Source organism: Phyllobates terribilis, unplaced genomic scaffold, assembly GCF_046119375.1.
Source record: "Phyllobates terribilis strain yellow unplaced genomic scaffold, ASM4611937v1 Scaffold_1__5_contigs__length_1240528914, whole genome shotgun sequence".
Lineage (NCBI taxonomy): Eukaryota > Metazoa > Chordata > Amphibia > Anura > Dendrobatidae > Phyllobates > Phyllobates terribilis.
Window position 1 is genome coordinate 174,585,195 of NW_027362761.1, and position 27,542 is coordinate 174,612,736.

Consider the following 27,542-nt stretch of genomic DNA (forward strand, 5'->3'; position numbering starts at 1 on the left):
ACACAAAGTATTTATGTTGCGTCCAAAACGCGAAGTTATAGTGCCGCACTTTTGTTGTCGGTAAATGTGAATCCACCGCATATAATGACACTTCAATCGGTCAAAATCTGCAGCGGAGACTGGCGTGTCCGCTACAGAAATTGACATGCTGCGGGTGAGTTTGGGTACGTGGCCACGGTCAGGAGCCGCTGCAGGTTCGACGCTGCGTGTTTATACAGTGTCAAACCCGCAGCGTCCAGATGGTTGTGTAATTTTTTGGGAAAAATTAGAAATTGCTGATAAACTTTTAACCCTTGTAACTTCCTAACAAAAAAATGATGTTTCAAAAATGATGCAGATGTAAAGTAGACACGTGGGAAATGTTATTTATAAACTATTCTGTGTGACATATCTGACTCGCCCCCTGGGCCGTGGGGCACTCGGAACCGGGCAATAGGGAGACAATGGGGGTAGTAGTGGCGACCCGGTCCCGTGGCTCAGGGTGGTCAGACCAGTGGCAGTCTTTTAGATGTTTTAGATAATGTCCGACTACGCCACCCGTGGATTGCGGTTATTAGGAACCGCCGCTGCAGGGCAGACCGCTGGGGCCGATGATGTATGCAGCTGGGATGGTGTGACTCCCCACGGGAAGAGTGCGGCCCCAGGGCAGTGTAGTGGATGGTGGGAGTGATGGTGGTGAGAGTCCCAGTGCCGTTAGTGCTGGAGGAGCGAAAGAGCACACAGACAACGTACTGCAGTCCAATGTCTTTTACTCACAGTTCAGGTACTCTGGGTCACTTCTGTACAGGTAGTGACCGCCCAATCCGTGCTGCGTCCACCAGGTGAGGGGCTCGGTCAACTCCCAGGCAGCTCAGGAATATGGCATAGGACCCCCTTCTTTCCTTTCTCTTGCCTGCCTCACCAGTGACCCACTTTTGTCCAGCTGCCACGGACTTGTGCGGGTAAACGTGGGCCCCGTTCTCCGCTGTCCTATATGGTGCCTTCCTAGCAGGTTTGATGAGGTGTCGCACCAATAAATGATCACGATGTCCGGTCTTTGGCTAAGGGTAGTTTCTCCTCCACCAACTTGGCATCCGGCACCCTTAATCTGCCTGACCCTTCACCCTGTATTCTCGTGGGTTCTTAGGGTCCCTTCCACCTTCTTGTTCCTGAGCCCTTCCGTTTCTCTGTCTCTTCTTCTCCTTTTCTGTTCCTTCCTGTTCCTTTCTGTTCCTTTCTCGTGGAGCTGGGATGAGACGTAATCACAGCTCCCTTTCACCTCCTCTCTCTCTTCCACTCTCTCTTCCTCGGCCTCTCTCTAGGCCGCTCCTGAGTGGAGCTCCTACAGAGCCTCCACTCCCGGTCTTCTCCTCTCACTGACATGAACAGACTGAACTCCCAGAGCTAAGATGGTGCCCACCTTTTATACCTCCCTCTGACCATGAGCCCAGGTGACCAGCAACCAATGGGTTCCTTCCTATGCTCAGGAACCAACCCCTATCTGCCCCTACAGCACTGGGTGTTCCACCCCCCTCCCCACTCCAGCCAGGGACATAGTCGGTCGTGCCTGCACTTCTGTCTAGTGGGAGCACCGTTGAGCTGTCCCTCGGAAATGGGGTGTGTGTGCTGTATGCAGCTAACTGAGCCCTGGTCTATACTCCATCCTTACCTGGAAGTGGAATACCACAGCTCTGGCAGAGGTGCAATACCCCTGTAGCGGCCGAACCCTCGGGGCGCTACATATCTATCTGGTTTAAGGGCACAAAAATTAAAAGTTCGAAAATTGTGAAATATTCTAAATGGGTGGGGCTATGGGAGAGGGAAGGGGTGAATATTTATTTCACATTTACATGCGCGCCGGCTAGCCAAGTATATGTAAATGCAAAATGAATATTCACCCCATACCCCTCCCATAGCCCCACCCACACCTCTGCCGGTGTCACTGATTCAGTCAGACTACCATATTACTCACCCGAGGATCACATGGCAGTCCTCGGACTGGTTGTCTGCTCTCCTGACATGAGCGTGACAGCATGTATTTCTATGCAGCTGTCACACTCAGATCAGGACAGCAGACAGCCAGTCTGAGGATTGTGATGCGATCCTCAGGCATATGGCAGTCTGACTGAATCAGTGACACCAACAGAGGGATTAGGGGAAGGTGTGAATATTCATTTGCCATTAACATATGGTTGATTAGTTGTCCCAAGACATTACATTTTCAGTGGCTTACATCAACACAATGGGGTAACCTACATGAATAAAAGCTATATATCCAGAAAGGATAGCCCAAGCCCTATTTCAAGACACAATTAGTAGGGTACGAAAAAATGACCTGACAGATTCCCTTTAAGTTACATAGAGCATTATAGTATGTAAAAGATGATGTTAAAAACACATTGCATACGGATGTCATACGGATGCTAGGTGATAAAAGAATAGCACATGCGCATTGCAGTCACATGACATACGAAGTGACAAACGTATGACACTCGTCCTGCTTTTCGGGATGAACATCAGAGCGATTTTTTTATACACAGATGCGAGCGAACCCTTTATGTCATTATGTTTTAACCCCTTAATGACCGTCTTTTTACTGCGGTCATTAACTGGCCATATTCTACAGTGCCACCTTTATACAGTGGTGCTGTTGAATGAGATCCCTCTGCAACCAGCACTAAAATTGCCATGCCCCGATAAATTAAAGCATGGACATTCGGGAAAGCTGTTATAGACTTATCACAGCTATCATTGATGTGATAGGTCTATCACACTAGTCAAAGCCCGGTTCTAATAAGTGTAGCAACACTTATCATAAGGGCATGAATATAAACATCATAAGGAATTGAGAAACATTTCACTGGCGATGAAGACAGCTCATACAGTACAGACCAAAAGTTTGGACACACCTTCTCATTTAAAGATTTTTTCTGTATTTTCATGACTATGAAAATTGTACATTCACACTGAAGGCATCAAAACTATGAATTAACACATGTGGAATTATATACTTAACAAAAAAGTGTGAAACAACTGAAAATATGTCTTATATTCTAGGTTCTTCAAAGTAGCCACCTTTTGCTTTGATGACTGCTTTGCACACTCTTGGCATTCTCTGGATGGCAAAAAAAGAACAAAGAAATCAATTTTGGAACAAATCAAGCCAAACATGTCACTTGAAGCAAGGATCACCAAGCTATAACTTCCCTACTTTGGACACATAATACGAAGAGAGCAATCACTGGAGAAGGACATCATGGTTGGAACAATAGAAGGAACAAGGCGAAAAGGAGACCAGCAACCCAATGGCTTGAGACTGTCAAGATAACGGAGACCCTGGTGGACCTATCTAGGCTTGGACAAGATCAATCTTCATCCATTAAGTTGCTATGGCTTGTGATCAAGCTGAAGGCCATAAAAAAAACACAACTCGTAATAGATTATACCCCATGAGATCTTTTTTGCTGACCATACAAATAAGTTACAGTTATATGAAAAAGTCTGGGCACCCCTATTATTCTTAAGCTTAATGTTTTATAAAAATTGGTGTTTTTGCAACAGCTATTTCAGTTTGATATATGTAATAACTGTTGGGACACAGTAATGTTTCTGCCTAGAAATGAGGTTTATTGTACTAACAGAAAATGTGCAATCTGCATTCAAACAAAATTTGACAGGTGCATAAGTATGGGCACCTCACCAGAAAAGTGACATTAATATTTAGTAGATCCTCCTTTTGCAAAAATAACAGCCTCTAGTCGCTTCCTGCAGCTTTTAATGAGTTCCTGGATCCTGGATGAAGGTATTTTTGACCATTCCTCTTTACAAAACAATTCCAGTTCAGTAAAGTTTGATGGTCGCCGAGCATGGACAGCCCTCTTCAAATGATCCCACAGATGTTCAATGATATTCAGGTCTGGGGACTGGGATGGCCATTCTAGAACATTGTAATTGTTCCTCTGCATGAATGCCTGAGTAGATTTGGAGCGGTGTTTTGGATCATTGTCTTGCTGAAAGATCCATCCCCTGCGTAACTTCAACTTTATCACTGATTCTTGAACATTATTGTCAAGAATCTGCTGATACTGAGTGGAATCCATGCGTCCCTCAACTTTAACAAGATTCCCGGTGCCGGCATTGGCCACACAGCCCCAAAGCATGATGGAACCTCCACCAAATTTTACTGTGGGTAGCAAGTGTTTTTCTTGGAATGCTGTGTTTTTTTGCCGCCATGCATAACGCCTTTTTGTATGACCAAACAACTCAATCTTGGTTTCATCAGTCCACAGGACCTTCTTCCAAAAAGAAATTGGCTTCTCCAAATGTGCTTTTGCATACCTCAGCCGACTCTGTTTGTGGCGTGCTTGCAGAAACGGCTTCTTTCGCATCACTCTCCCATACAGCTTCTCCTTGTGCAAAGTGCGTTGTATAGTTGACCGATGCACAGTGACACCATCTGCAACAAGTTGATGCTGCAGCTCTCTGGAGGTGGTCTGAGGATTGTCCTTGACTGATCTCACCATTCTTCTTCTCTGCCTTTCTGATGTTTTTCTTGGCCTGCCACTTCTGGCTTTAACAAGAACTGTCCGTGTTCTTCCATTTCCTTACTATGTTCCTCACAGTGGAAACTGACAGGTTAAATCTCTGAGACAGCTTTTTGTATCCTTCCCCTGAACAACTATGTTGAATAATCTTTGTTTTCAGGTCATTTGACAGTTGTTTTGAGGAGCCCATGATGCCACTCTTCAGAGGAGATTCAAACAGGAGAACAACTTGCAAGTGGCCACTTTAAGTAGCTTTTCTCATGATTGCATACACCTGGCTATGAAGTTCAAAGCTCAATGAGGTTACAAAACCAAAATAAGTGCTTTAGTAAGTCAGTAAAAAGTAGGTAGGAGTATTTAAAACAAGAAAATGATAAGGATGCCCATACTTATGCACCTGACAAATTTTGTTTGAATGCAGATTGCACATTTTCTGTTAGTACAATAAACCTCATTTCAAGGCAGAAACATTACTGTGTCCAACAGTTATTACATATATCAAACTGAAATGGCTGTTGCAAAAACATCAATTTTTATAAAATATTAAGCTTAAGATTAATAGGGGTGCCCAAACTTTTTCATATAACTGTATCTCCTTCCAGTTCCCCATAAATATGCATAGTTCCGGTGTCCATAATCAGTGACACACTTACAGTATGTACAGATTCGAAGGAATGTGAAAAAGTATAACCTAATCTACTGCCTAGACAAGGAACACTAAACAGCTGCCCTCCTTACCTACAGGGCCATAACTATAGTGGATGCGGGGTTGCAGTTGCACAAAGTTCCTGGAGCATAGCAGGCACCATGATCTCTGGATCATATGAAAGCTGTGATAGCTGGGGGCCCTGTAGGTAAGTTTTGCATTGGGGTCCACGAGCTTTAAGTTCTGCCAGTGCTTGACTCTATCTGCCCAGGTAAGTGATGTTATCCTTCCTTTAAGGAAATGGCTTTACAGATAGAATGGAGAAGGTACATGATGTCCACCTACAACCACCACTAATATCCAGGCCTGTTGCAAACTATTGGAAAGCTATTCTTCATCTGATGGTATAATAATCGGATTCCCGGACTATCGGATTATGATATGAGGTCATGGCACCTTGTGTAGTGTCTTACAAGGGAACAGCTTGTTTTCATCCACACCCTCCTTGAACCAGAGCCAGGATATGTGACACTGAGGCTCAGCTCCCTCCTACTTATCACTGGAGTTATTTTAAAACTTCTCTGTCTGATGGTCCTTAGGAAGGACAACAGTGGGGAGAGGGAAGGGGCTGGCAGAGAGAGGGCAGGACGTAAGGGGCAGCAGGGGCACCCCATGCCGTGCGCTGCCATGCCGTGCTCTGCCATGTAGCGGCTCTGCCATCCAGGAGTTATCAGGCTGAGTGCTTTCTCTGATCAGGTTTCGCCCTCCCCGCTGCACGGCGTCTGCTCCCATCCCCTCCCCGGTGATGTCTCTGCCAGTGCTGCTTCCTGGCTCTTGCTGTCCCATGGCCGGGCTCTCTTCTTCCATGGGCAATGCGGCACCTGTTTCTTCTCAAGGCGGAGACCCTTCCCAGCACCGGGCACGCAGAGGCCGCGGGGCCCTTCAGCCCCCTAGATGTTCGGCTACTCTGAGCCTGTGTCCCCCTCCTCCGCCGCCCAGTCTCTCCAGCAGGCGCCGGGCTGGCTCTGGGCTGATCCTCCCCGGGAGACCGCTGCTTTCCCTGGGCTTGTTACAGCTGATCCTGGGATGCTGCACCGTAGCGCTCAGCTTTGGGGCTCTGTCACTCAGCAAGAGCCCCCAGATCCGGAGCTCCTGTCCTTTCTGGGCCGGGTCGTCGGTGAGTAGCGGACACCTGCTGCATCTTCTCTGTGGTGACAGTTATGTAGCTATTGTGTCAGTGGCTTCTACTGATCTAGGTGTTGGGAGACTGCTTTTCTTTAATATTGTGATAGCGCTTTACTTATTTATTGGGATAATGTAGTTATGTAGTGTAATAGTGTATACTTATATGTTGTGATAATGTTATACATGTGTGTGGTGATAGTGTTATACATATGTGTTGTGTTATGTATACTTATTTATGTGTTGTGATAGTGTAGTTCTTATTTATGTAGTGTACAGTAATAGTGTTATACTTACTTATATGTAGTGGTAGAGTTTACTTATGTGTTGTGTTATGTATACTTATTTATATGTTGTGATAGTGTTATACATATGTGTTGTGATAGTGTATACTAATTTATGTAGTGTAATAGTCTTATACATATGTTGTGATAGCGTATACTTATTTATATGTTGTGATCGTGTTATACATATGTGTTGTGTTATGTATACTTATTTATGTGTTGTGATAGTGTAGTTCTTATTTACGTAGTGTACAGTAATAAAGTTATAATTATTTATATGTTGTGATAGTTCCATTATTTATATGTTGTGATAGTGTTATACATGTGTTGTGTTATGTATACTTATTTTTATGTTGTGATAGTGTAGTTCTTATTTATGTAGTGTACAGTAATAGAGTTATACTTATTTATATGTTGTGATAGTGTTATACATATGTGTTGTGTTATGTATACTTATTTATGTGTTGTGATAGTGTAGTTCTTATTTACGTAGTGTACAGTAATAAAGTTATAATTATTTATATGTTGTGATAGTTCCATTATTTATATGTTGTGATAGTGTTATACATGTGTTGTGTTATGTATACTTATTTTTATGTTGTGATAGTGTAGTTCTTATTTATGTAGTGTACAGTAATAGAGTTATACTTATTTATATGTTGTGATAGTTCCATTATTTATATGTAGTGATACAGTTTACTTATGTGTTGTGATAGTGTATACTTATTGATGTGTTGTGATAATGTTATACTTATTTATGCATTGTTTGCTTATCCACATGACAGTTCTCTTGTCTAAAAGGCTGACCATGCATCCCCAAAATGTAAAGATCTGCATTAGGTATTGTGTCAAATATGCTTCATCCCTTCTTCAGTGCCCCAGTGTTCCCCACAGAGACTCCAATAACTGGTAAAGTCAGCCAATAATACCCACACACCAGTGTTTGTTAGGGCTCATTCACAGGACCTTATTTTCGGTCCAAGTGCTATCCATAAAAAAATGGACAGCAATCAGACTAATGCTATTCAATGGGGCAGTGCAGATGAGTAGTGATGAGTGAGTATGTTTTGTTAACTCTTTTGGCGAGCATGCTCGGGTGCTCGCCGAGTATCTTCAGCGTGCTCAGGTGTTATGTTTGAGTCACTCCCCATGTGCATGATTTGCGACTGTTTGACAGCTTTAATACATGTGAGGAATGCCTAAGAAACAGACATTCCTTACATGTATTAAAGCTGTCAAACAGTCGCAAATCATTCACACGAGCAACTGAAACATAACACCTAAGCATGCTGAAGATACTCAGAAAACACCCGAGCATGCTCACTACAGACAGTGATTTTTTTCATAGACCAAATCTGCATGTGAAAAAAATCACAGTATTCACTAGTTTCTTCCATAACTCAGATGAGACTCGCCGATTCAAGTCTATAAGTGCCCAAAAAAACACCCCAGATTCCATACGTATAGCATCCGATTTTTACAGGTACATTGCAATTCGGTAATATAGGAAACTGTAAATGGTCTTGTAAATTATTACTAGCTGCTGCTGTAAAAAAAACAGATCATGTATGGATTGCACACAGATGACAGGTGAGAAAAAAATAATTTGCGTTTTCTGGATGAAACGCTGACAATTCTTTATACATTCGTGTGAACCTGTGCTTTTAATGGATAGCTCTTGTAAATACAGTGGGGAAAATAAGTACCGTACTTTTCGGACTATAAGACACACCGGACCATAAGACGCACCTAGGTTTTAGAGGAGGAAAATAAAAAAAAAATTGAAGCAAAAAATGTGGTCACGATGCACTGTTATGGGGTGGGGTCTGCTGCTCATACTGTTATAGGGGTAATGTCCCCGAATTCTGTATTAATATCCCCCATGCTGGTATATATATGCCCCCCATCCTGATATATACGTGGCCCCCATCCCTATCCTGGTATACATGGCCCCCATCCTGATATACAGGGCCCCCTATCCTGGTACACATAGCCCCGCCCCATCCTGGTATACATGGTACCCCCATCCTGGTATACATGGCCCCCCTTCCTGGTATACATGGCCCCCATCCCCATGCTGGTATACATGGCACCTATCCCCACCCTGGTGTACATGGCCCTCCATCCCCATCCTGGCATAAATGGCCCCCCACCCTGTTATATATGGCCCCCCATCCTGGTATACATTGTCCCCCCATTCCTATCCTGGTATACATGGCCCCCTATCCTGTTATATATGGCCCCCCATCCTGGTATATATGGCCCGCAAAAAACGAGCCGTCACATGACTGTCTGCCAAAATCTGGAAAAATTATAGCTCTCAAAATATGGCGATGCAAAAACTAGATTTTACAAAAAATGCGTCTTTTAGTGTGTGACAGCTGTCAGTCATAAAAACCCCATATGATTCTGGCATTGCTGTAATCACACCGACCCGAAGAATAAAGTCGTCTAATCACTTATACCGCACAAGGAACGGCGTCAAAAATAAACTCTTGGGTTAGGATTGGGCTAGGGTTAGGGCTGGGTTTGGGGCTAGGGTTGTGCTGGGGCTAGGGTTGTGCTGGGGCTAGGGTTGTGCTGGGGCTAGGGTTGTGCTGGGGCTAGGGTTGTGCTAGGGCTAGGGTTGTGCTAGGGCTAGGGTTGTGCTAGGGCTAGGGTTGTGCTAGGGTTAGGGCTGGGGTTGGGATTTTTTTCAAAAGTAAGAAAAAAAGATGACGATATGGCGACTAGTGTTGAGAGCAAGTGCTCGCTACTTGAGTTTGCATCGGGTGCTCTGGTATGCATTGAGTATCGTGGGTATTTGAGTGACATGCTCGAGTCTCTGCCCCATATGCTTCGCGGCCAAAAAACTTTACTGGGATTGCCTGCCATGCACGAGCGATCCCCGCATGTTTTTTTTTGGGTGTCTAATAACCGTGAAACATGCGGAGCAGGGACTCGAGCATGTCACTCGAGCACACGCTGTACATGGTGCATACCTGAGTATCCGATGCAAACTCAAGTAGCGAGCACTTGCGCTCAAGAATAATGACAACTTATTCAATATGATGACCTAATGTAAACAAATTCTGTGCCGTACCTCTGGGTTCAAAATGTTCACTATACACCTTAATAAAATCCTTGAGGGGTATAGTTTCCAAAATGGGGACACTTGTGGGGGAGCTCCACTGTTTAGGCACATCACGGGCTCTCCAAACGCGACATGGTGTCCGCTAGCAAATTGAATGGAAAATCGGCTCAAATTGTTAGCGGACGCCATGTTGCTTTTGGAGATCCCCTGTGTGCCCAAACATTGGAGCTCCCCCACAAGTGACCCCATTTTGGAAACTAGACCCCCCAAGGCACCTATCTAGATGCATAGTGAGCACTTGGAACCCCCAGGTGCTTCACAAATTGATTCGTAAAAATGAAAAAGTGAAAAAAAAAACACTTTTTCATTTTTATGAATCAATTTGTGAAGCACCTGGGGTTCCAAGTGCTCACTATGAATCTAGATAGGTGCCTTGGGGGGTCTAGTTTCCAAAATAGGGTCACTTGTGGGGGAGCTCCAAAGTTTGGGCACACAGGGACTCTCCAAATGCAACATGATATCCGCTAACAAATTGTCGGCTCAATTTGTTAGCGGATATCATGTTGCATTTGGAGAGTCCCTGTGTGCCCAAACATTGGAGCTCCCCCACAAGTGACCCCATTTTGGAAACTAGACCCCCCAAGGCACCTATCTAGATGCATAGTGAGCACTTGGAACCCCAGGTGTTTCACAAATTGATTCATAAAAATGAAAAAGTGTTTTTTTTTTCACTTTTTCATTTTTACGAATCAATTTGTGAAGCACCTGGGGGTTCCAAGTGCTCACTATGCATCTAGAAAGGTGCCTTGGGGGGTGTAGTTTCCAAAACGGGGTCACTTGTGGGGGAGCTCCAAAGTTTGGGCACAGAGGGGCTCTCCAAATGCAATGTGGTGTCCGCTAACAATTTGAGCCGATTTTCCATTCAATTTGTTAGCGGATACCATGTTGTATTTAGAGAGTCCCTGTGTGTCCAAACATTGGAGCTCCCCCACAAGTGACCCCATTTTGGAAACTAGACCCCCCAAGGCACCTATCTAGATGCATAGTGAGCACTTGGAACCCCTAGGTGCTTCACAAATTGATTCGTAAAAATGAAAAAGTGTTTTTTTTTTCACTTTTTCATTTTTACGAATCAATTTGTGAAGCACCTGGGGGTTCCAAGTGCTCACTATACATCTATAAAGGTGCCTTGGGGGGTCTAGTTTCCAAAATGGGGTCACTTGTGGGGGAGCTCCAAAGTTTGGGCACACAGGGGCTCTCCAAACACAACATGGCGCCCGCTAATTATTCAAGCAAATTTTACAATCAAAAAGTCAAATGGCGCTCCTTCCCTTCCGAGCCCTGCCGTGCGCCCAAACAGTGTTTTTTCCCCAAATATTGGGTATCTGCGTGCCCAGGGGAAATTGCACAACAAATTTTGGGGTCCATTTTTTCTTGTTACCCCTGTGAAAATAAAAAAAATTGGGTCTAAAGTAACATTTTTGTGAAAAAAGTTAAATGTTCATTTTTTTCTTCCACATTCAAAAAATTCCTGTGAAGCACCTGAAGGGTTAATAAAGTTCTTGAATGTGGTTTTGAGCACCTTGAGGGGTGCAGTTTTTAGAATGGTGTCACTTTTGGGTATTTTCTGTCAAAAAGACCTCTCCAAGTGACTTCAATGTGATGTGGTCCCTAAAAAAATGGTTTTGTAAATTTTGTTGGAAAAATGAGAAATCGCTGGTCAACTTTTAACCCTTATAGCTCCCTAACAAAAAAAAATTTTGGTTCCAAAATTGTGCTGATGTAAAGTAGACATGTGGGAAATGTTATTTATTAACTATTTTGTGTGACATATCGCTCTGATTTCAGGGCTTAAAAATTCAAATTTTGAAAATTGCTAAATTTTCTAAATTTTTGCCAAATTTCCATTTTTTTCACAAATAAACGCAAGTGATATCGAAGAAATTGTTCCACAATCATGAAGTACAATATGTCACGAAAAAACAATCTCAGAATCAGGGGGATCCGTTGAAGCGTTCCAGAGTAATTACCTCATAAAGTGACAGTGGTCAGAATAGTAAAAATTGGCCCGGTCATTAACGTGCAAACCACCCGCGGGGCTTAAGGGGTTAAGAAGCCCTCCTACTCTGCACTCATTACCTGTATTGATTGCACCTGTTTGAACTCATTACCTGTATAAAAGACACCTGTCCACACACTCAATCAATCACACTCCAACCTCTCCACCATGGCCTAGACTAAAGAGCTGTCTAAAGACACCAGGGACAAAATTGTAGACCTCCACAAGGCAGTAAGACAGTAGGCAAGCAGCTTGTTGAGAAGGCAACGACTTTTGGTGCAATTATTAGTAAATGGAAGAAACACGAGATAACTGTCAATCTTCATCTGGAGGACCAGGTCAATGACCTGAAGAGAGCTGGCACCACAGTCTCAAACATTACCATTAGTAACACACTACGCCGTCATGGAGTAAAATCCTGCAGGGCACACAAGGTCCCCCTGCTCACGCCAGCACATGTCCAGGCCTATTTGAAGTTTGTCAGTGACCATCTGGATGATCCAGAGGAGGCATGGCAGAAGGTCATGTGGTCAGATGACTCCAAAATAGAACTACACTCGCCGTGTTTGGAGGAAGAAGGATGAGTATAACCCCAAGAACACCGTCCTAACCGTGAAGCATGGTGGGGGAAACATAATACTTTGTGCTTTTCTACAATGGGGACAGGACAACTTCACCGTATTGAAGGGAAGATGGATGGGGTCATGTATCGCGAGATTTTGGCCAACAGCCTCCTTCCCTCAGTAAGAGCATTGAAGATAGGTAGTGGCTGGGCCTTTCAGCATGACAGTGACCCTAAAGACTAGAGATGAGCGGTGTTCGACTAGAACTGTTCGCCAATCTCAAATTCGAGCTGTTTTGGGCGGTGTTCGAGTCGTTCGATGAACGCGAACGATTTGCAAAAAATTCAGCTGTTCGAGGTTATGTTCGATAACTGTTCGTGCACCAAAAGCGTGTCCTGCATGTCTGGCGCTATTTAGAGCACCAATCATGCAAGGATTGTCTGCCACTCACTGTAATGTCACAGCTATGGTGGTTGTGGCATTACAGTGGTTGCCCAAATCAATGGGAACAGTGCTCACAGTGAAACATGAAAAGCCGGCAAATCAGCAGCGGCATACACCGGTACCCGACAATTTAGAACAGAAAGAATAGAGTATCACACATAGATTAGATAGATAGAAACATGTCAGTCACATATATAAGAAGTACTGTGACAGTGTTGGTTACTGTACTTGTCATTTAGTGTTAAAGGATTTATTAAAAAAAATATTAGTGTTTTCATGCACCGTCTCTTTTAAAAAGCCGGCCGGCAATTCAGCATCGGTACCCGACAATTTATAACAGAAAGAATAGAGCATCACACATAGATTAGATACATAGAAACATGTCAGTCACATATATAAGAAGTACAGTGATAGTGTTGATTACTGTACTTGTCATTTAGTGTTAAAATAAAGGATTTATTAAAAAAAAAATTGCCGTGGGGTTCCCTGTAATTTTCGTCTCTAGCGGAGGTTAAGCAGACGGCTGGGGCAGATGTTTGAAGCCTGGGAAGGGGGTAATACCTACGGAGCTTCCCAGGCTACTAATATCAGCCCCCAGCTGAATACCTAGCCTTTACTAGCTATTAAAATGGGGGACCCCCAAACAAATGACGTGCGGTCCTCCCTATTTTAATAGCTAGCAAAGGCTAGGCAGACAGCTTGGGGCTGATATTAATAGCCCAGGAAGGGTGCCATGTATATTGGCCCCCTCCCAGGCTAGAAACACCAGCCGTCAGCCGCCCCAAAAATGGCACGTCCATAGGATGCGCCAATTCTGGCACTTAGCCTCGCTCTTCCCACTGCCCTGTAGCGGTGGCAGTGGGGTAATAGGGCTGGGGTTGATGTCAGCTTATAATGCCAGCTGACATCAAGCCCAGGTTAGTAATGGAGAGACGTCTATAAGACACCCCCATTACTAACCCCATAGTCAAAGTTAAAAAAAAACACAAACACCCAGAATAAAGTCCTTTAATTGAAATAAACACACAATTCTTTATTGTTCTAAATTAAACCATACTTACCATCACGCCCATTCCAGCTGAAGCCAATGTCTTCTGCAATAAAAGTAAAATAATAAAGCAACATCATCCTTACCTTTCCATGGTTCCCACGACAGCTTCAGCTCTGCTACATTGACATGACAGGCTGGATCGCAGCCGAAAGCTGCCATCCAGCTTGCCATGCCGCAGACACTGAGAAGCGCAGGCATACTTGTGCTCCTCAGTGTCTCGCTGTGACGGCATAAAGATGAGCCGAGGTCATGTCCAATGAACTCAGCTCACCTCATGCACGTCACTGACAGTGTGGGAGAATTCTCCTGCGCTCAGTGCTTGAGCAGGAGAATTCTCCCACGCTGGGATGGCATTGAGATGACAGGCTGGATCACAGCTGAGCGCTGCCATCCAGCTTGTCATCCTTCAGAGACACTGCAGAGCGCAAGCATGCCTGTGCTCAGCAGTGTCTATGAAGGATGGCATGCTGGATGGCAGCGCTCAGCTGCCATCCAGCCTGTCATCTCAATGCCATCCCAGCGTGGGAGAATTTTCCTGCTGAAGCGCTGAGCGCAGGAGAATTTTCCCACGCTGTCAGTGACGTGCATGAGGTGAGCCGAGTTCATTGGACATGACCTCGGCTCATCTGGATGCCGTCACAGCCAGACACTGAGGAGCGCAAGCATGCCTGCGCTTCTCAGTGTCTGCGGCATGGCAAGCTGGATGGCAGCTTTCGGCTGCGATCCAGCCTGTCATGTCAATGTAGCAGAGCTGAAGCTGTTGTGGGAACCATGGAAAGGTAAGGATGAGGTTGCTTTATTATTTTACTTTTATTGCAGAAGACATTGGCTTCAGCTGGAATGAGCATGATGGTAAGTATGGTTTAATTTAGAACATTAAAAAATTGTGTGTTTATTTCAATTAAAGGACTTTATTCTGGGTGTTGTGTTTTTTTAAATACTTTACTAGAAATTCATGGCGGTCATGTCTAATATTGCCGTGACCCCATGAATTTCGGGCTTAGGGCCAGCTGATAATGCCTAGCTGGCCCTAACCCCTTTATTACCCAGTGATCCACCGCACCAGGGCCCTGGATGAGTTGGGTAAAGCGCCAGAAGATGGCGCTTCTATGAACGCGCCATTTTCTGGGGTGGCTGCGGACTGCAATTTGCAGCGGGGGGGGGCCCAGAAATCTTGGGCCTCCCTGCGCTGCGGATTCCAGCCCCCAGCTGCCTAGTTGTACCTGGCTGGACACAAAAATATGGCGAAGCCCACGTATTTTTTTTTTTAATTATTTCATGAAATTCATGAAATAATTAAAAAAAAAAGGGCTTCCCTATATTGTTGTGTCCGGCCAGGTACAAATAGGCAGCTGGTGGTTGGGGGCAGCCCTTTCCTGCCTGCTGTACCTGGCTGGACACAAAAATAGGGCGAAGCCCCACGTATTTCTTTTTTAATTATTTCATGAAATAATAAAAAAAAAAAGGGTTACCTATATTGTTGTGTCCGGCCAGGTACAAATAGGCATCTGGTGGTTGGGGGCAGCCCGTTCCTGGATGCTGTACCTGGCTGGCATACAAAAATATGGCGAAGCCCACGTCATCCTTACCTTTCCATGGTTCCCATGACAGCTTCAGCTGTGCTACATTGACATGACAGGCTGGATCACAGCCGAAAGCTGCCATCCAGCTTGCCACGCCACAGACACTGAGAAGCGCAGGCATGCTTGCGCTCCTCAGTGTCTCGCTGTGACGGCATCCGTCACCTCATGCACGTCACTGACAGCGTGGGAAAATTCTCCTGCGCTCAGCGCTTGAGCAGGAGAATTCTCCCACGCTGGGATGGCATTGAGATGACAGGCTGGATGGCAGCTGAGCGATGCCATCCAGCATTCCATCCTTCATAGACACTGCAGAGCGCAGACATGCTTGTGCTCTGCAGTGTCTCTGAAGGATGACAATCTGGATGGCAGCGCTCAGCTGTGATCCAGCCTGTCATCTCAATGCCATCCCAGCGTGGGAGAATTCTCCTGCTCAAGCGCTGAGCGCAGAAGAATTCTCCCATTCTGTCAGTGACGTGCATGAGGTGAGCTGAGTTCATTGGACATGAGCTCACCTCATGCACGTCACTGACAGCGTCGGAAAATTCTCCTGCGCTCAGCGCTTCAGCATTCTCAGAATTCTCTCACGCTGACTGCAAGCGCAGGAGAATTTTCCCACGCTGTCAGTGACATGCATGAGGTGAGCTGAGTTCATTAGACATGACCTCGGCTCATCTTTATGCCGTCACAGCGAGACACTGAGGAGCACAAGCATGCCTGCGCTTCTCAGTGTCTGCAGCATGGCAAGCTGGATGGCAGCTTTCGGCTGCGATCCAGCCTGTCATGTGAATGTAGCAGAGCTGAAGCTGTCCTGGGAACCATGGAAAGGTAAGGATGATGTTGCTTTATTATTTTACTTTTATTGCAGAAGACATTGGCTTCAGCTGGAATGGGCGTGATGGTAAGTATGGTTTAATTTAGAACAATAAAGAATTGTGTGTTTATTTCAATTAAAGGACTTTATTCTGGGTGTTTGTGTTTTTTTTTAACTTTGACTATGGGGTTAGTAATGGGGGTGTCTTATAGACGCCTCTCCATTACTAACCTGGGCTTGATGTCAGCTGGCATTATAAGCTGACATGAACCCCAGCCCTATTACCCCACTGCCACCGCTATAGGGCAGTGGGAAGAGCGAGGCTAAGTGCCAGAATTGGCGCATCCTATGGATGCGCCATTTCTGGGGCGGCTGAAGGCTGGTGTTTCTAGCCTGGGAGGGGGCCAATATTCATGGCACCCTTCCTGGGCTATTAATATCAGCCCCCAGCTGTCTGCCTAGCTTTTGCTAGCTATTAAAATAGGGAGGACCTCACGTCATTTTTTTGGGGGTCCCCCATTTTATTAGCTAGTAAAGGCTAGGTATTCAGCTGGGGGCTGATATTAGTAGCCTGGGAAGCTCCGTGGGTATTACCCCCTTCCCAGGCTTCAAACATCTGCCCCAGCCGTCTGCTTAACCTACGCTAGAGACTAAAATTACGGGGAACCCCACGCCAATTTTTTTTTTTAATAAATCCTTTATTTTAACACTAAATGACAAGTACAGTAATCAATACTATCACTGTACTTCTTATATATGTGACTGACATGTTTCCATGTATCTAATCTATGTGTGATGCTCTATTCTTTCTGTTATAAATTGTCGGGTACCAATGCTGAATTGCCGGCCGGCTTTTTTAAAGAGACGGTGCATGAAAACACTATTATTTTTTTAAATAAATCCTTTAACACTAAATGACAAGTACAGTAAGCAACACTGTCACTGTACTTATTATATATGTGACTGACATGTTTCTATCTATCTAATCTATATGTGATGCTTTATTCTTTCTGTTCTAAATTGTCGGGTACCGGTGTATGCCACTGCTGAATTTCCGGCCGGCTTTTTTAAAGAGAGTGTCTTCTGAGCAGTTTGTCAGCTTTTGGACACCTTTGAAGGTGTTTTCTATGTGTTTCTATGTGTTTTTGTTTGCCTGCCATTGGTTTTAATGGTATTCGACGGTGTTCTAAGGCGTTCGACGAACAGTTCCACGAACATCCCGGTGTTCGACGAACCGAACCCGAACACTACAGGGGTGGCTCAACACTACTAAAGACACAGCCAGGGCACTAAGGAGTGGCTCAGTAAGAAGCATTTCAAGGTCTTGGAGGGGCCTACCCAGTCTCCAGAACTGAACCCAATAGAAAATCTTTGGAGGGAGCTGCAACTGAATGTTGCCCAACGACAGCCCCGAAACCTGAAAGATCTGGAGAAGATCTGTATGGAGGAGTGGGCCAAAATCCCTGCTGCAGTATGTGCAAACCTGGTCAAGAACTACAGGAAACGTCTGACCTCTGTAATTGAAAAAAAGGTTTCTGTACCAAATATTAAGTTCTGTTTTTCTATTGTATCAAATACTTATTTCATGCAATAAAATGCAAATTAATTATGTAAAAATCATACAATGTGATTTTCTGTTTTTTATTTTTAGATTCTGTCTCTCACAGTTGAAGTGTACCTACGATAAAAATTACAGACCTCTCCATTCTTTGTAGCTGGGAAAACTTTCAAAATTGGCAGTGTATGTTTTCCCCACTGTATGAGATAGTTTATGGGGTAGTTCACATGTCCAATTTTTTCTTCTTATTCAGTATCGGACCAAACTCATCAATGCAAGTCTTTGGATTCATCCGTATGCTGTTCGTTTTTCATGGACTGTTTGAAAATTAGATGCTTGATAAATCTCTATCAGTTTGTTTTTTTTCATCTGAGAAAAACTGATGAAACTGATCAAACTCTGAAGATTCTCAGATCAAAAAACTGATGAAATTCAGACCATTTTTTGTGAAAGAGAAAAAACACTGACATGAGAATTAGCCCTTAATAGCACATCCACATATGGCTGCATTTATCCAGAAAAAAGACGTAAATTTTTCATCTATATTGCAATTTGCAAGTCCATTTTTTGGCAGACAACCGTAAGCTTCCCATAACGGTGTTTGCAAGCCAGAATTCTCCCAAAACAATGTGTGTTCCTATATATCAGTGTTTCAGGATGTCAGAGATGTCCCCCTTAGGCTTCGTTCACACATTCAGTATTTGGTCAGTATTTCACATCAGTATTTGTAAGCCAAAACCAGGAAAGGAACAATCAGAGAAAAACACTTCTGTATTTTTCAGCCACTCCTGGGTTTACAAATACTGGTGTAAAAAGAGGTTGTCCTGTTTAAAATGAAAAGTCTGCAGTCACTCTGTGTGACTGCAGACTTTCAAATCCCCCCCAGCGCATGCACTGTGCGCTGCGAGGATTTGCTTATTTCTGAGCTAGGAACGGTGGTGATGTATGCAATATGCATACTCCCAGGCAGAAGCCATCTAGTAGGCACAGCAATGCTCCACACAAGTGCCGGCTGCGCCCTCGCTCCATACACTTGTACGGCTTCTGCCCGGGAGTATGCATACCGACATTACGAGGTCAGCTGCCGGAATATTCACTGCTCCCCACGCCCAGGACTATGGGAGCGGAGAGCAGTGAATATTCATTCTCATTAATAGCAGGCACACATTATCGCCCATCCGCTGCTGGAAGCCAGCGACTGCGGCTAACACTGTGCCAGCTATTAAAGAAAATTAATATTCACTGCTCTACACGCCCATAGTCCCGGGATTGGGGAGCAGTGAATATTCCGGCAGCTGACCTCGGCATGTGAGGGCGCATGGCAGTGACGTCATGCGCTGCTTACACGCTGAGATCAGCTGCTGGCATCAGAACAGGACGCAGCACTGCGAGGGAGCGGAGGGAAGGTAAATAGAATCCTTTATTTTTTTTATGTGTACAGCTTGATGGGGGGCCATATATACCATAATGGGGGGCCATATATACCAGGATGGGTATGGGGGCCATGTATACCAGGATGGGGGGGCCATGTATACCAGGATGGGGGGAGCGATGTATACCTGGATGGGGGGGCCATGTATACCTGGATGGGAGGCCATGTATACCTGGATGGGGGGCCATATGTACCTGGATGGGGGGCCATGTGTACCTGAATAGGGGGCCATATGTACCTGGATGGGGGGCCATGTGTACCTGGATTGGGGACATATATACCAGGATGGGGACATATATACAGTGGGGAAAATAAGTATTTCATACACTGCTGATTTTGCAAGTTTTCCTACCTACAAAGAATGGAGAGTTCTGTCATTTTTATTGTAGGTACACTTCAAATGTGAGAGACAGAATCTTGAAAAAAATCAAGAAAATCACATTGCATGATTTGTGCATAATTAGTTTGCATGTTTTTGCATGAAATAAGTATTTGATCACCTACCAAACCAGCAATAATTCTGGCTCTTACAGACCTGTTAGTTTTGCTTTAAGAAGCCCTCCTACTCTGCACTCATTACCTGTATTAATTGCACCTGTTTGAACTTTTTAACTGTATAAAAGTACTCACACTCCAACCTCTCCACCATGGCCAAGACTAAAGAGCTGTGTGTGGGCAACTTCACCCTCACTTCCTTTGGATGAAACTGACATTCAGAAGAAGTGAGAACTGTTGCTTTCTAACCTCTTCCGGATGTTTGGAGGTGGACCTAGGAAGTGTCTGGATGGGAAAAATAGAGGATGGGTAAGGTGAATATCACTTATTTTATTACTTAACAGCGTTGTGGGATGTTTTTTTGTGAGTGGACAAACACCCCTTTTAAGTCTTTAGGGCATTTTCCAAAATAGACATTTATGTCATATTACCATACATTTCTGAGGTGGCAGTCTGATCAATTGGACCCCAACAAATGTCAGCATGCCACTCATCAGTGAGTGTTGTATGGTCTCTTCCCAAGGCCAGGTTCAGACCAGCATATGAAAAATCGTTCAGTTTTAACCCAGAAAACTTGAGCGATTTCATCTGTATTGTCATCCGTGTAATCCGTTTGTAATTTACGTCCGTGTGGCATTCGTATTTATACATTAACAGTTTAAAATGTATATAATCAAGTACATTTTCCTATGTTAGCATTACAGTGTGTAATAAACACGCCCGGGCTGAGTGGCGTGTGCATGTATATGTAGTGATTCCACTGGACCGTGCCGGAGAGTGAATGCCTGGAGGGGCATAACTAAGTATCCACCCGATCCGACCAGGGTCGCACAACGGCATACGACGCCAGTGCACCAAGGAGGAACCGAGCAGAGGGACCAGGTGCTACTCCAGGACAGACCCTGGACACGGCTGTTGACCCACACAGGGGAATACAGGAACAGGCAGGTTAGGCTGGCAGGTACGACAGGTTGGAGCACCGAGTGGATAGGACCCAGTACAGACTGGGACTCAGGAACAGAACCGCAGATGCGGTGGACAAACACAGCAGAGTGAGGCCGCCCAGAGTGGCGAGCAAGAGCAGAACAAGACGAGACCGCCTGGAGCGGTGAGCGAGAGAAGAGCAGGACAAGGCCGCCTGGAGCGGTGAGCGAGAGGAGCAGGACGAGACTGCCAGAGCAGTGAGCAAAGGGTCAGAGCAGAGCGAGACTGCCGGAGCAGCGAGCAAAGGGTCAGAGCACAGCGAGACTGCCGGAGCAGCGAGCAAAGGGTCAGAGCAGAGCGAGACTGCCGGAGCAGCGAGCAAAGGGTCAGAGCAGAGCGAGACTGCCGGAGCAGCGAGCAAAGGGTCAGAGCAGAGTGAGACTGCCGGAGCAGCGAGCAAAGGGTCAGAGCAGAGCGGAAACCGCAGGAGCGGTGAGCAAGGCAGAGCAGAGCGGAAACCGCAGGAGCGGTGAGCAAGGCAGAGCAGAGCGGAAACCGCAGGAGCGGTGAGCAAGGCAGAGCAGAGCGGAAACCGCAGGAGCGGTGAGCAAGGCAGAGCAGAGTGGAAACCGCCGGATCGGTGAGCAAGGCAGAGCAGAGCGGAAACCGCAGGAGCAGTGAGCAAGGCAGAGCAGAGCGGAAACCGCAGGAGCGGTGAGCAAGGCAGAGCAGAGCGGAAATCGCAGGAGCGGTGAGCAAGGCAGAGCAGAGCGGAAACCGCAGGAGCGGTGAGGAAGGCAGAGCAGAGCGGAAACCGCAGGAGCGGTGAGCAAGGCAGAGCAGAGCGGAAACCACAGGATCGGTGAGCAAGGCAGAGCAGAGCGGAAACCGCAGGAGCGGTGAGCAAGGCAGAGCAGAGCGGAAACCGCAGGAGCGGTGAGCAAGGCAGAGCAGAGCGGAAACCGCAGGAGCGGTGAGCAAGGCAGAGCAGGCAAGAACCGCCGGAGCGGTGAGCAAGGCAGAGCAGAGGGGACAGGGCTCTGTTCACACGGAACAGACTGGAAGGGAGAGGCAGAGCCAGGTACACACAAGATACTTGCAATGAAGTAGCGAGTGGACTCTAAACTCACAAACGGGAGTACAGGAACAACGAGTAGGAGTTAGGTACGGGATCAGATTCTGCAGGAAAAGGGAAGGTACGGACATAGAGAAAAAACAGGTAACAGGCTAGGAGAGTATTCAGACAAGAACAGACACAGCAGCAAGATACAGGAGCGGTTCTAGGTATGCAGCCTCTAGAAGGCGGAACGAACAGGCTAGGAGCGTGTTCTGACAGGAACAGGCAAGATACAGGAACGGGTCTAGGTATGCGGCCCCTAGAAGGCGGAAAGAACAGGCTAGGAGCGTGTTCACACTGGCCTGGAAATACTGCCTCCAGGATAGGCAGAAGACAACAGGCTAGAAGATAGTTCAGACAGGACACAGTTCAGACACGGGAACTGATACCGCAAGGCAGGAAACATAGACAGGACCTGGCACATCAGTGACTAGAAACCAACTGACAGAACACAATGCTCAGGCAAGGATTCCTGGAAAGAGCTGGGTTAAATACCAGGTGACAGACAGCAATAGGCTGAGGATGCACAAGGGGTGTGCCCGCAGCAGCTACAAGAAGCATGAAGTGATCGGGCGCCGCCCTTAAGCAGAAGAAACAGAGGCAAGCAGACAGCATGGAGGAAAGCCAGAGTGATAGTCTGGACTGGAAATCAAGTGCGCGCCCTTGCACAGTGGGAGATGGACCACTATGCAAGGACGCCGCCAGGTATGTTACACAGTGTATTCCCTCCTAAGCAAGTGTGTTAAACACGCGTCAGGTGGGGTGGGCACTTTGATCTCCTATTTTGGTTGGTATTATATCCATGCACTTATGTTTATTTGTTACATTTTCTCATTAATATCACTACTGTTAATTTTAGTGGCTGTTGTGTGGTGACTAATGTGTAGTGGCAATCATCATCATGGGTATTGATCATTAGTATACTGGCTTATTTTGTGTATCCATAACTTATTACCTTATTGACAATGTCTTTTACAGGCATTTTGTGTTTGTGATATAGATAGATTGTTTATATCAATATTATTTGGTCGTTTTCATGGATTATCTATAGGTTCGTTGCATGACAATATATTCGTAAAAATCCAACACTATATGGATGATGGGTATAGGATTTGATTTTTTTGCTCACGCAGAGCCCAGAACAGGTGAGTTTAATCTGTGATACAGAAGAGAATAGTGCATGCTGTGATTTTTTTTTTTTACACACTGACTGAGTTTCCGTGTGAATAACTATAATCTAAACAGCCCTATTAAATTACATTAGTAACCGATTTTTGCTCGGACAAAACACGACCATATTATACCCTGATCTGAAGAAGCCTTAAAGGGGCGATCCGAAGGTAAATTAATTTTGCTACTAACTCCCTATATATTTAGTCCCATAATCAAAACTATTTTCTAATATACTTGCTTGCTTTAAAAATTCCCTATCGTTCCCTAACTACACTATCAAACTGCTATTGTATTTTGTTTTTCTATTAGGTCTTATGATGATTCGTTTGAGTATCACCAGTGAAGGCTGGGATACTCAAAGTGTCATCAGAGGGCAGAGGCCGCAAACACTGCCGCAGCCCCTGCACCCTCCCTGAAACGAAGCGTCATCAGTGATGCTCGTTTCAGGGGCTGTGCTCTCCCTGCGGTGTCTCCCCTGTGCACAGCGGTGTCCCTGCGCTGTCTCCCCTGTGCACAGTGTCCGCTCCATTGTCTGAGGAATAGTAATAAGCTGGCAACAGAGCGTTGTCACTATACCCGGCTGAGACCAATGACATCATCTGAGGGGGCGGCGCTAGTATCCTGCACTGCAGGATATAGTATAAAAAAGGGTCAAAGTTGCCTCCTAAATTGCTAAGAGTGATTGCTCTAAGACATTGAAACTGCAATACTGCAATAGAAACTTAGGAAAGCGCTACAAAATGTGCACATGAAATGTTTGAAAAAAAATTTCTGTAATATTAACATGAAAAATTACAGTAAAGGAAAGCACTTAGTGCATAGATTGGCCAATATATGTGTGCCCAACAGCCAGCGTCAAGGCGTCTTTCATTGTTGGGTCCCTGTCCTTCTCTGTCACCTCTCTTGGTCTGAAATGCAAGCCTACAATTTATGGGTCAGGACTGAACCAGCTAACTACTGTATTTTTCGGACAATAAGCCCCCCTTTTTCCTCCAAAATTTTGGAGGAAAGTGGGGGGTGCGTCTTATAGTCCGAACATATGTTCGGCTGTGGGTGGTCGGGGACTGGGGGGGAGCGGCAGCTTGGGGTGAGTGGGGCACAGGAGGCATCAGCCGCCTGCTGCAGCCTACACTGTGCCCGCTACTATAGAAAATTAATATTCACTGCTCCCCCGCCAATGGGCGTGGGGAGAAGTGAATATTCATTTCCTTAATAGCTGGCACACTGTGCCTGCAGTGCGGCTCCTGGTAAGTATGGCACACTTCATCCCTGTATATATGGCCCCCCTTATCCTTCATCCCAGTATGTATGGCCCCCCTCATCCCTCTTCCTGGTATGTATGGCACCCTTCATCCCTGTATGCATGGCCCCCCTCGTCCTGGTATGCTTGGCACCCCCTGATCCCCGTCGCGCTGCACAGAAAAAAAATAAACAATTATACTCACCTCCTCTCTCCTCCAGCGCTGTGTCCAGCTCTGTGCCGGAATAGTCACTGCTCTCCTCGCCGGGACTGTGTGCGTGGCGAGCAGTGACCATTCATTCTCCCTAATAGCGCACACACTGTAGCCGCAGCGCAGCTCCTGCTGCGCACGGCGGTCAGCGTGCCCGCTATTAAAGTCCATGAATATTCACCACTCCCATGGGCAAGGCACGGCGGCTTAGTGGTTAGCACTGCAGCCTTGCAGTACTGGGGTCCTGCGTTCAAATCTCACCAAGGACAACATCTACAAGGAGTTTGTATGTTCTCCCTGTGCTTGCGTGGGTTTCCTCTGGGTTCTCTGGTTTCCTCCCACACTCCAAAGACATACTGATAGGGAATCTAGATTGTGAGCCCCAATGGGGACAGTGCTCATAATGTCCATAAATTGTCTGAATTGTAAAGCGCTGTGGAATATGTTAGCACTATATAAAAATAAATAAATAGTGCCATACATACCAGGAAGAGGGATGCAGGGGGCCATGCATATACCAGGATGCGGGATGTTAACAGAATTGGGGGACATTACCCCTATAACAGTGTCAGCAGCAGACCCCCTCCCCCTTAACAGGGCATCATGACCACAATTTTTGCTTAATTTTTTTTCTATTTTCCTCCTCTAAAACCTAGGTGCATCTTATGGTCCGGTGCGTCTTGTCGTCCGAAAAATACGGTACTTAACATCACCTGAGGCTGATAAGGGAGGGAGTGCACATGCCAAATAGAGAATTTAGAAACATAGTGAAAATGGCCAGCATATCCTTACTAATGTGAACAGGAGCCAATTATAAAAATTCAAACTATAAAAAAGGGTCAAAGTTGCCTCCTAAATTGCTATATTTCATGTGCACATTTTGTAGTGCTTTCTTGTTTCTATTGCAGTAATGCAGTTTCAATGTCTTAGAGCAATCACTCTTAGTAATTTAGGAGGCAACTTTGACCCTTTTTTATAGTTTTATTTTTTTTAGTTGGCACCTCACATTAGTAAGGATGTGCTGGCCATTTTCACTATGTTTCTGCAGGATATACTGACACCGCTCTGTTGCCGGCTTAGAACTATACCTCAGACAACAGAGCAGACGCTAAGCACAGGGAAGACAGCGCAGAAATGGCTATGTGCATAGGGGAGACACCGCAGGGACAGCGATGTGCACAGGGGAGACATCACAGTGGCAGAGTAGGGACAGCACAGCCGCTGGAACTAGCATCATTGATGATGCTTCTTTTCAGGGGGAGGTAGGAGCTGCGACAGAGACCACAGACTCTGCCCCTTGATGACGTTTCCTTTTGAGTATCCCAGCATCCCAGGGAACGGTAGGGAATTTGTAAAGCAAGTATATTAGAAAATGGCTTAGATTATGGGACTAAATAAATAGGGAATTTGGAGCAAAATTACTTTGCCTTTGGATCACCCCTTTTAAGTCAGTAGTCAGTTTAGAGACAGATATGTTAATCATGCAATGCCAGGCACAGAGAAGCCTGTGTGGACCCACTTTGACTAGTAATCTCAGTCATCTTGTTCCGGGTCCCCTGTTTAGCGTGAGATGTACATACAAGTGCTTCTCGCTAAATTAGAATATCATCAAAAAGTTAATTTATTTCAGTTCTTCAATACAAAAAGTGAAACTCATATATTATATAGAGTCATTACAGAGTGATCTATTTCAACTGTTTATTTCTGTTAATGTTGATGATTATGGCTTACAGTCAATGAAAACACAAAAGTCATTATCTCAGTAAGTTAGAATAATTAACAAAAAACACCTGCAAAGGCTTCCTAAGCGTTTAAAAAGGTCCCTAAGGCTATGTGCGCACTGTAGCATCGGCGTCTCTGCCTCCTGCTTGGCAGAGACGCCGTTCCTCTCACCGCCGCGGTCCTGGTCCGGCGTCTTCCTGCTCCCCTGCTGCTGTGGCGCGCACTGTGCTTAGGGCGCGCACGTGCTCCCTCCTTCTTAAAGGGGTCGTCCTAAAGAGTCCCCGACCCATGGCCGGAGGACTTCTCCTATATAAGGCAACTCCTCCAAAATGGAGGTGCCTGTGCAAGGTTGTTTTTCCGTGTGTTAACACTTGCTTCAGCCCTCAGGTCCCGCTGCCTGTCAGTCCAGCCCGCCAGTCTGTCTAACAGTCCAGCCCGCCAGTCTGTCTACAGTTCTGCAAGCCAGCCTGCCTACCTGGAGCACCTGCCAGTTACTTGCCGTGCCCGCCAGCTTGCCTACCCGGAGCACCTGCCAAGTAACCTGTCGTGCCCGCCAGCTTGCCTATCCGGAGCACCTATCTGACTATCTGTCGCAACTGCCTGCTGATCTACCCAGACCACCCGTCTGCCTTCCTGCCATGCTCATCCGCTGTACCGGTCAGTTCCTGTCATCTGACCCATGGGAGTCACCTGCTCTCACACAAGGTCGGTCCCAGAGTGGCACCTGGTTCACCTGCCCGGTCCCTCCCTGGTTCACAGAGTCGACTAAGCCGCCGTGTGACCTAGGTCAAGCCGAGTAGCACTTGGTCATGCCCCTCTGGTCCCTCCTTGCACCGAAGCACAGAGGTTCCACCACCCGGACCCGTAACAGTTTGCACAGGCCATGGAACCCGGTGGCTCACAGGCTCCTTCGCTCTCTGACCTGTACCAGGAGGTCTCACGTCAGAGATCCCAACAGGAAACTATCCTGTCCTATTTGCGGACTGTCAACACCCGCCTGGACATGCTGTCCACCTCGTCTGTGTCCGTCTCTTGCTGAGCGGCACCCGCTCCGGCGGCACCTCAACCCAGTGGCGCTGTGTTACCTGGCTTTGGACCCCGGCTCTCTACGCCTCCACGTTTTAATGGTGACCCCGTCTTATGTCGGGGCTTCATAAATCAATGCACGCTGCACTTTGAACTCCTGGCACACCAGTTCACCTCTGACCGGGCCAAGGTGGCGTTCATCATGTCTCACCTCACCGGGGAGGCATTGGCATGGCTAAACCCTCTGTGGAAAAGAGGGGATCCCCTGGTGTTCGATCTTCTGGCTTTCCTCACTGCCTTCCGAAAGGTCTTCAATGAGCCTGGACGAAAATCTTCTACTGCCTCCTCACTTCTCCGTCTCCGCCAAGGGAGTCTCACCGTGGGCCAGTATGCCATCCGTTTCCGAACCCTTTCATCTGAATTTG

At 46.1% G+C, this 27,542-nt stretch overlaps 1 protein-coding gene across 3 annotated transcripts in view; it reads left to right on the forward strand.

The window, feature by feature from the left end:
* Positions 1 to 5,730: 5,730 nt before the first annotated feature.
* ENTREP1 (endosomal transmembrane epsin interactor 1) overlaps positions 5,731 to 27,542 on the forward strand; it is a 159,252-nt gene continuing 137,440 nt past the window's right edge. For 2 of the 3 annotated variants that reach the window (XM_073669966.1, XM_073669938.1), the window contains exon 1: positions 5,731 to 6,346. In XM_073669966.1, the coding sequence (XP_073526067.1) occupies positions 5,975 to 6,346 (372 nt within the window). In that variant the 5' untranslated portion in view covers positions 5,731 to 5,974. The remainder of the gene's footprint in view (positions 6,347 to 27,542) is intronic. The other variant, XM_073669997.1, reaches the window with a different exon arrangement.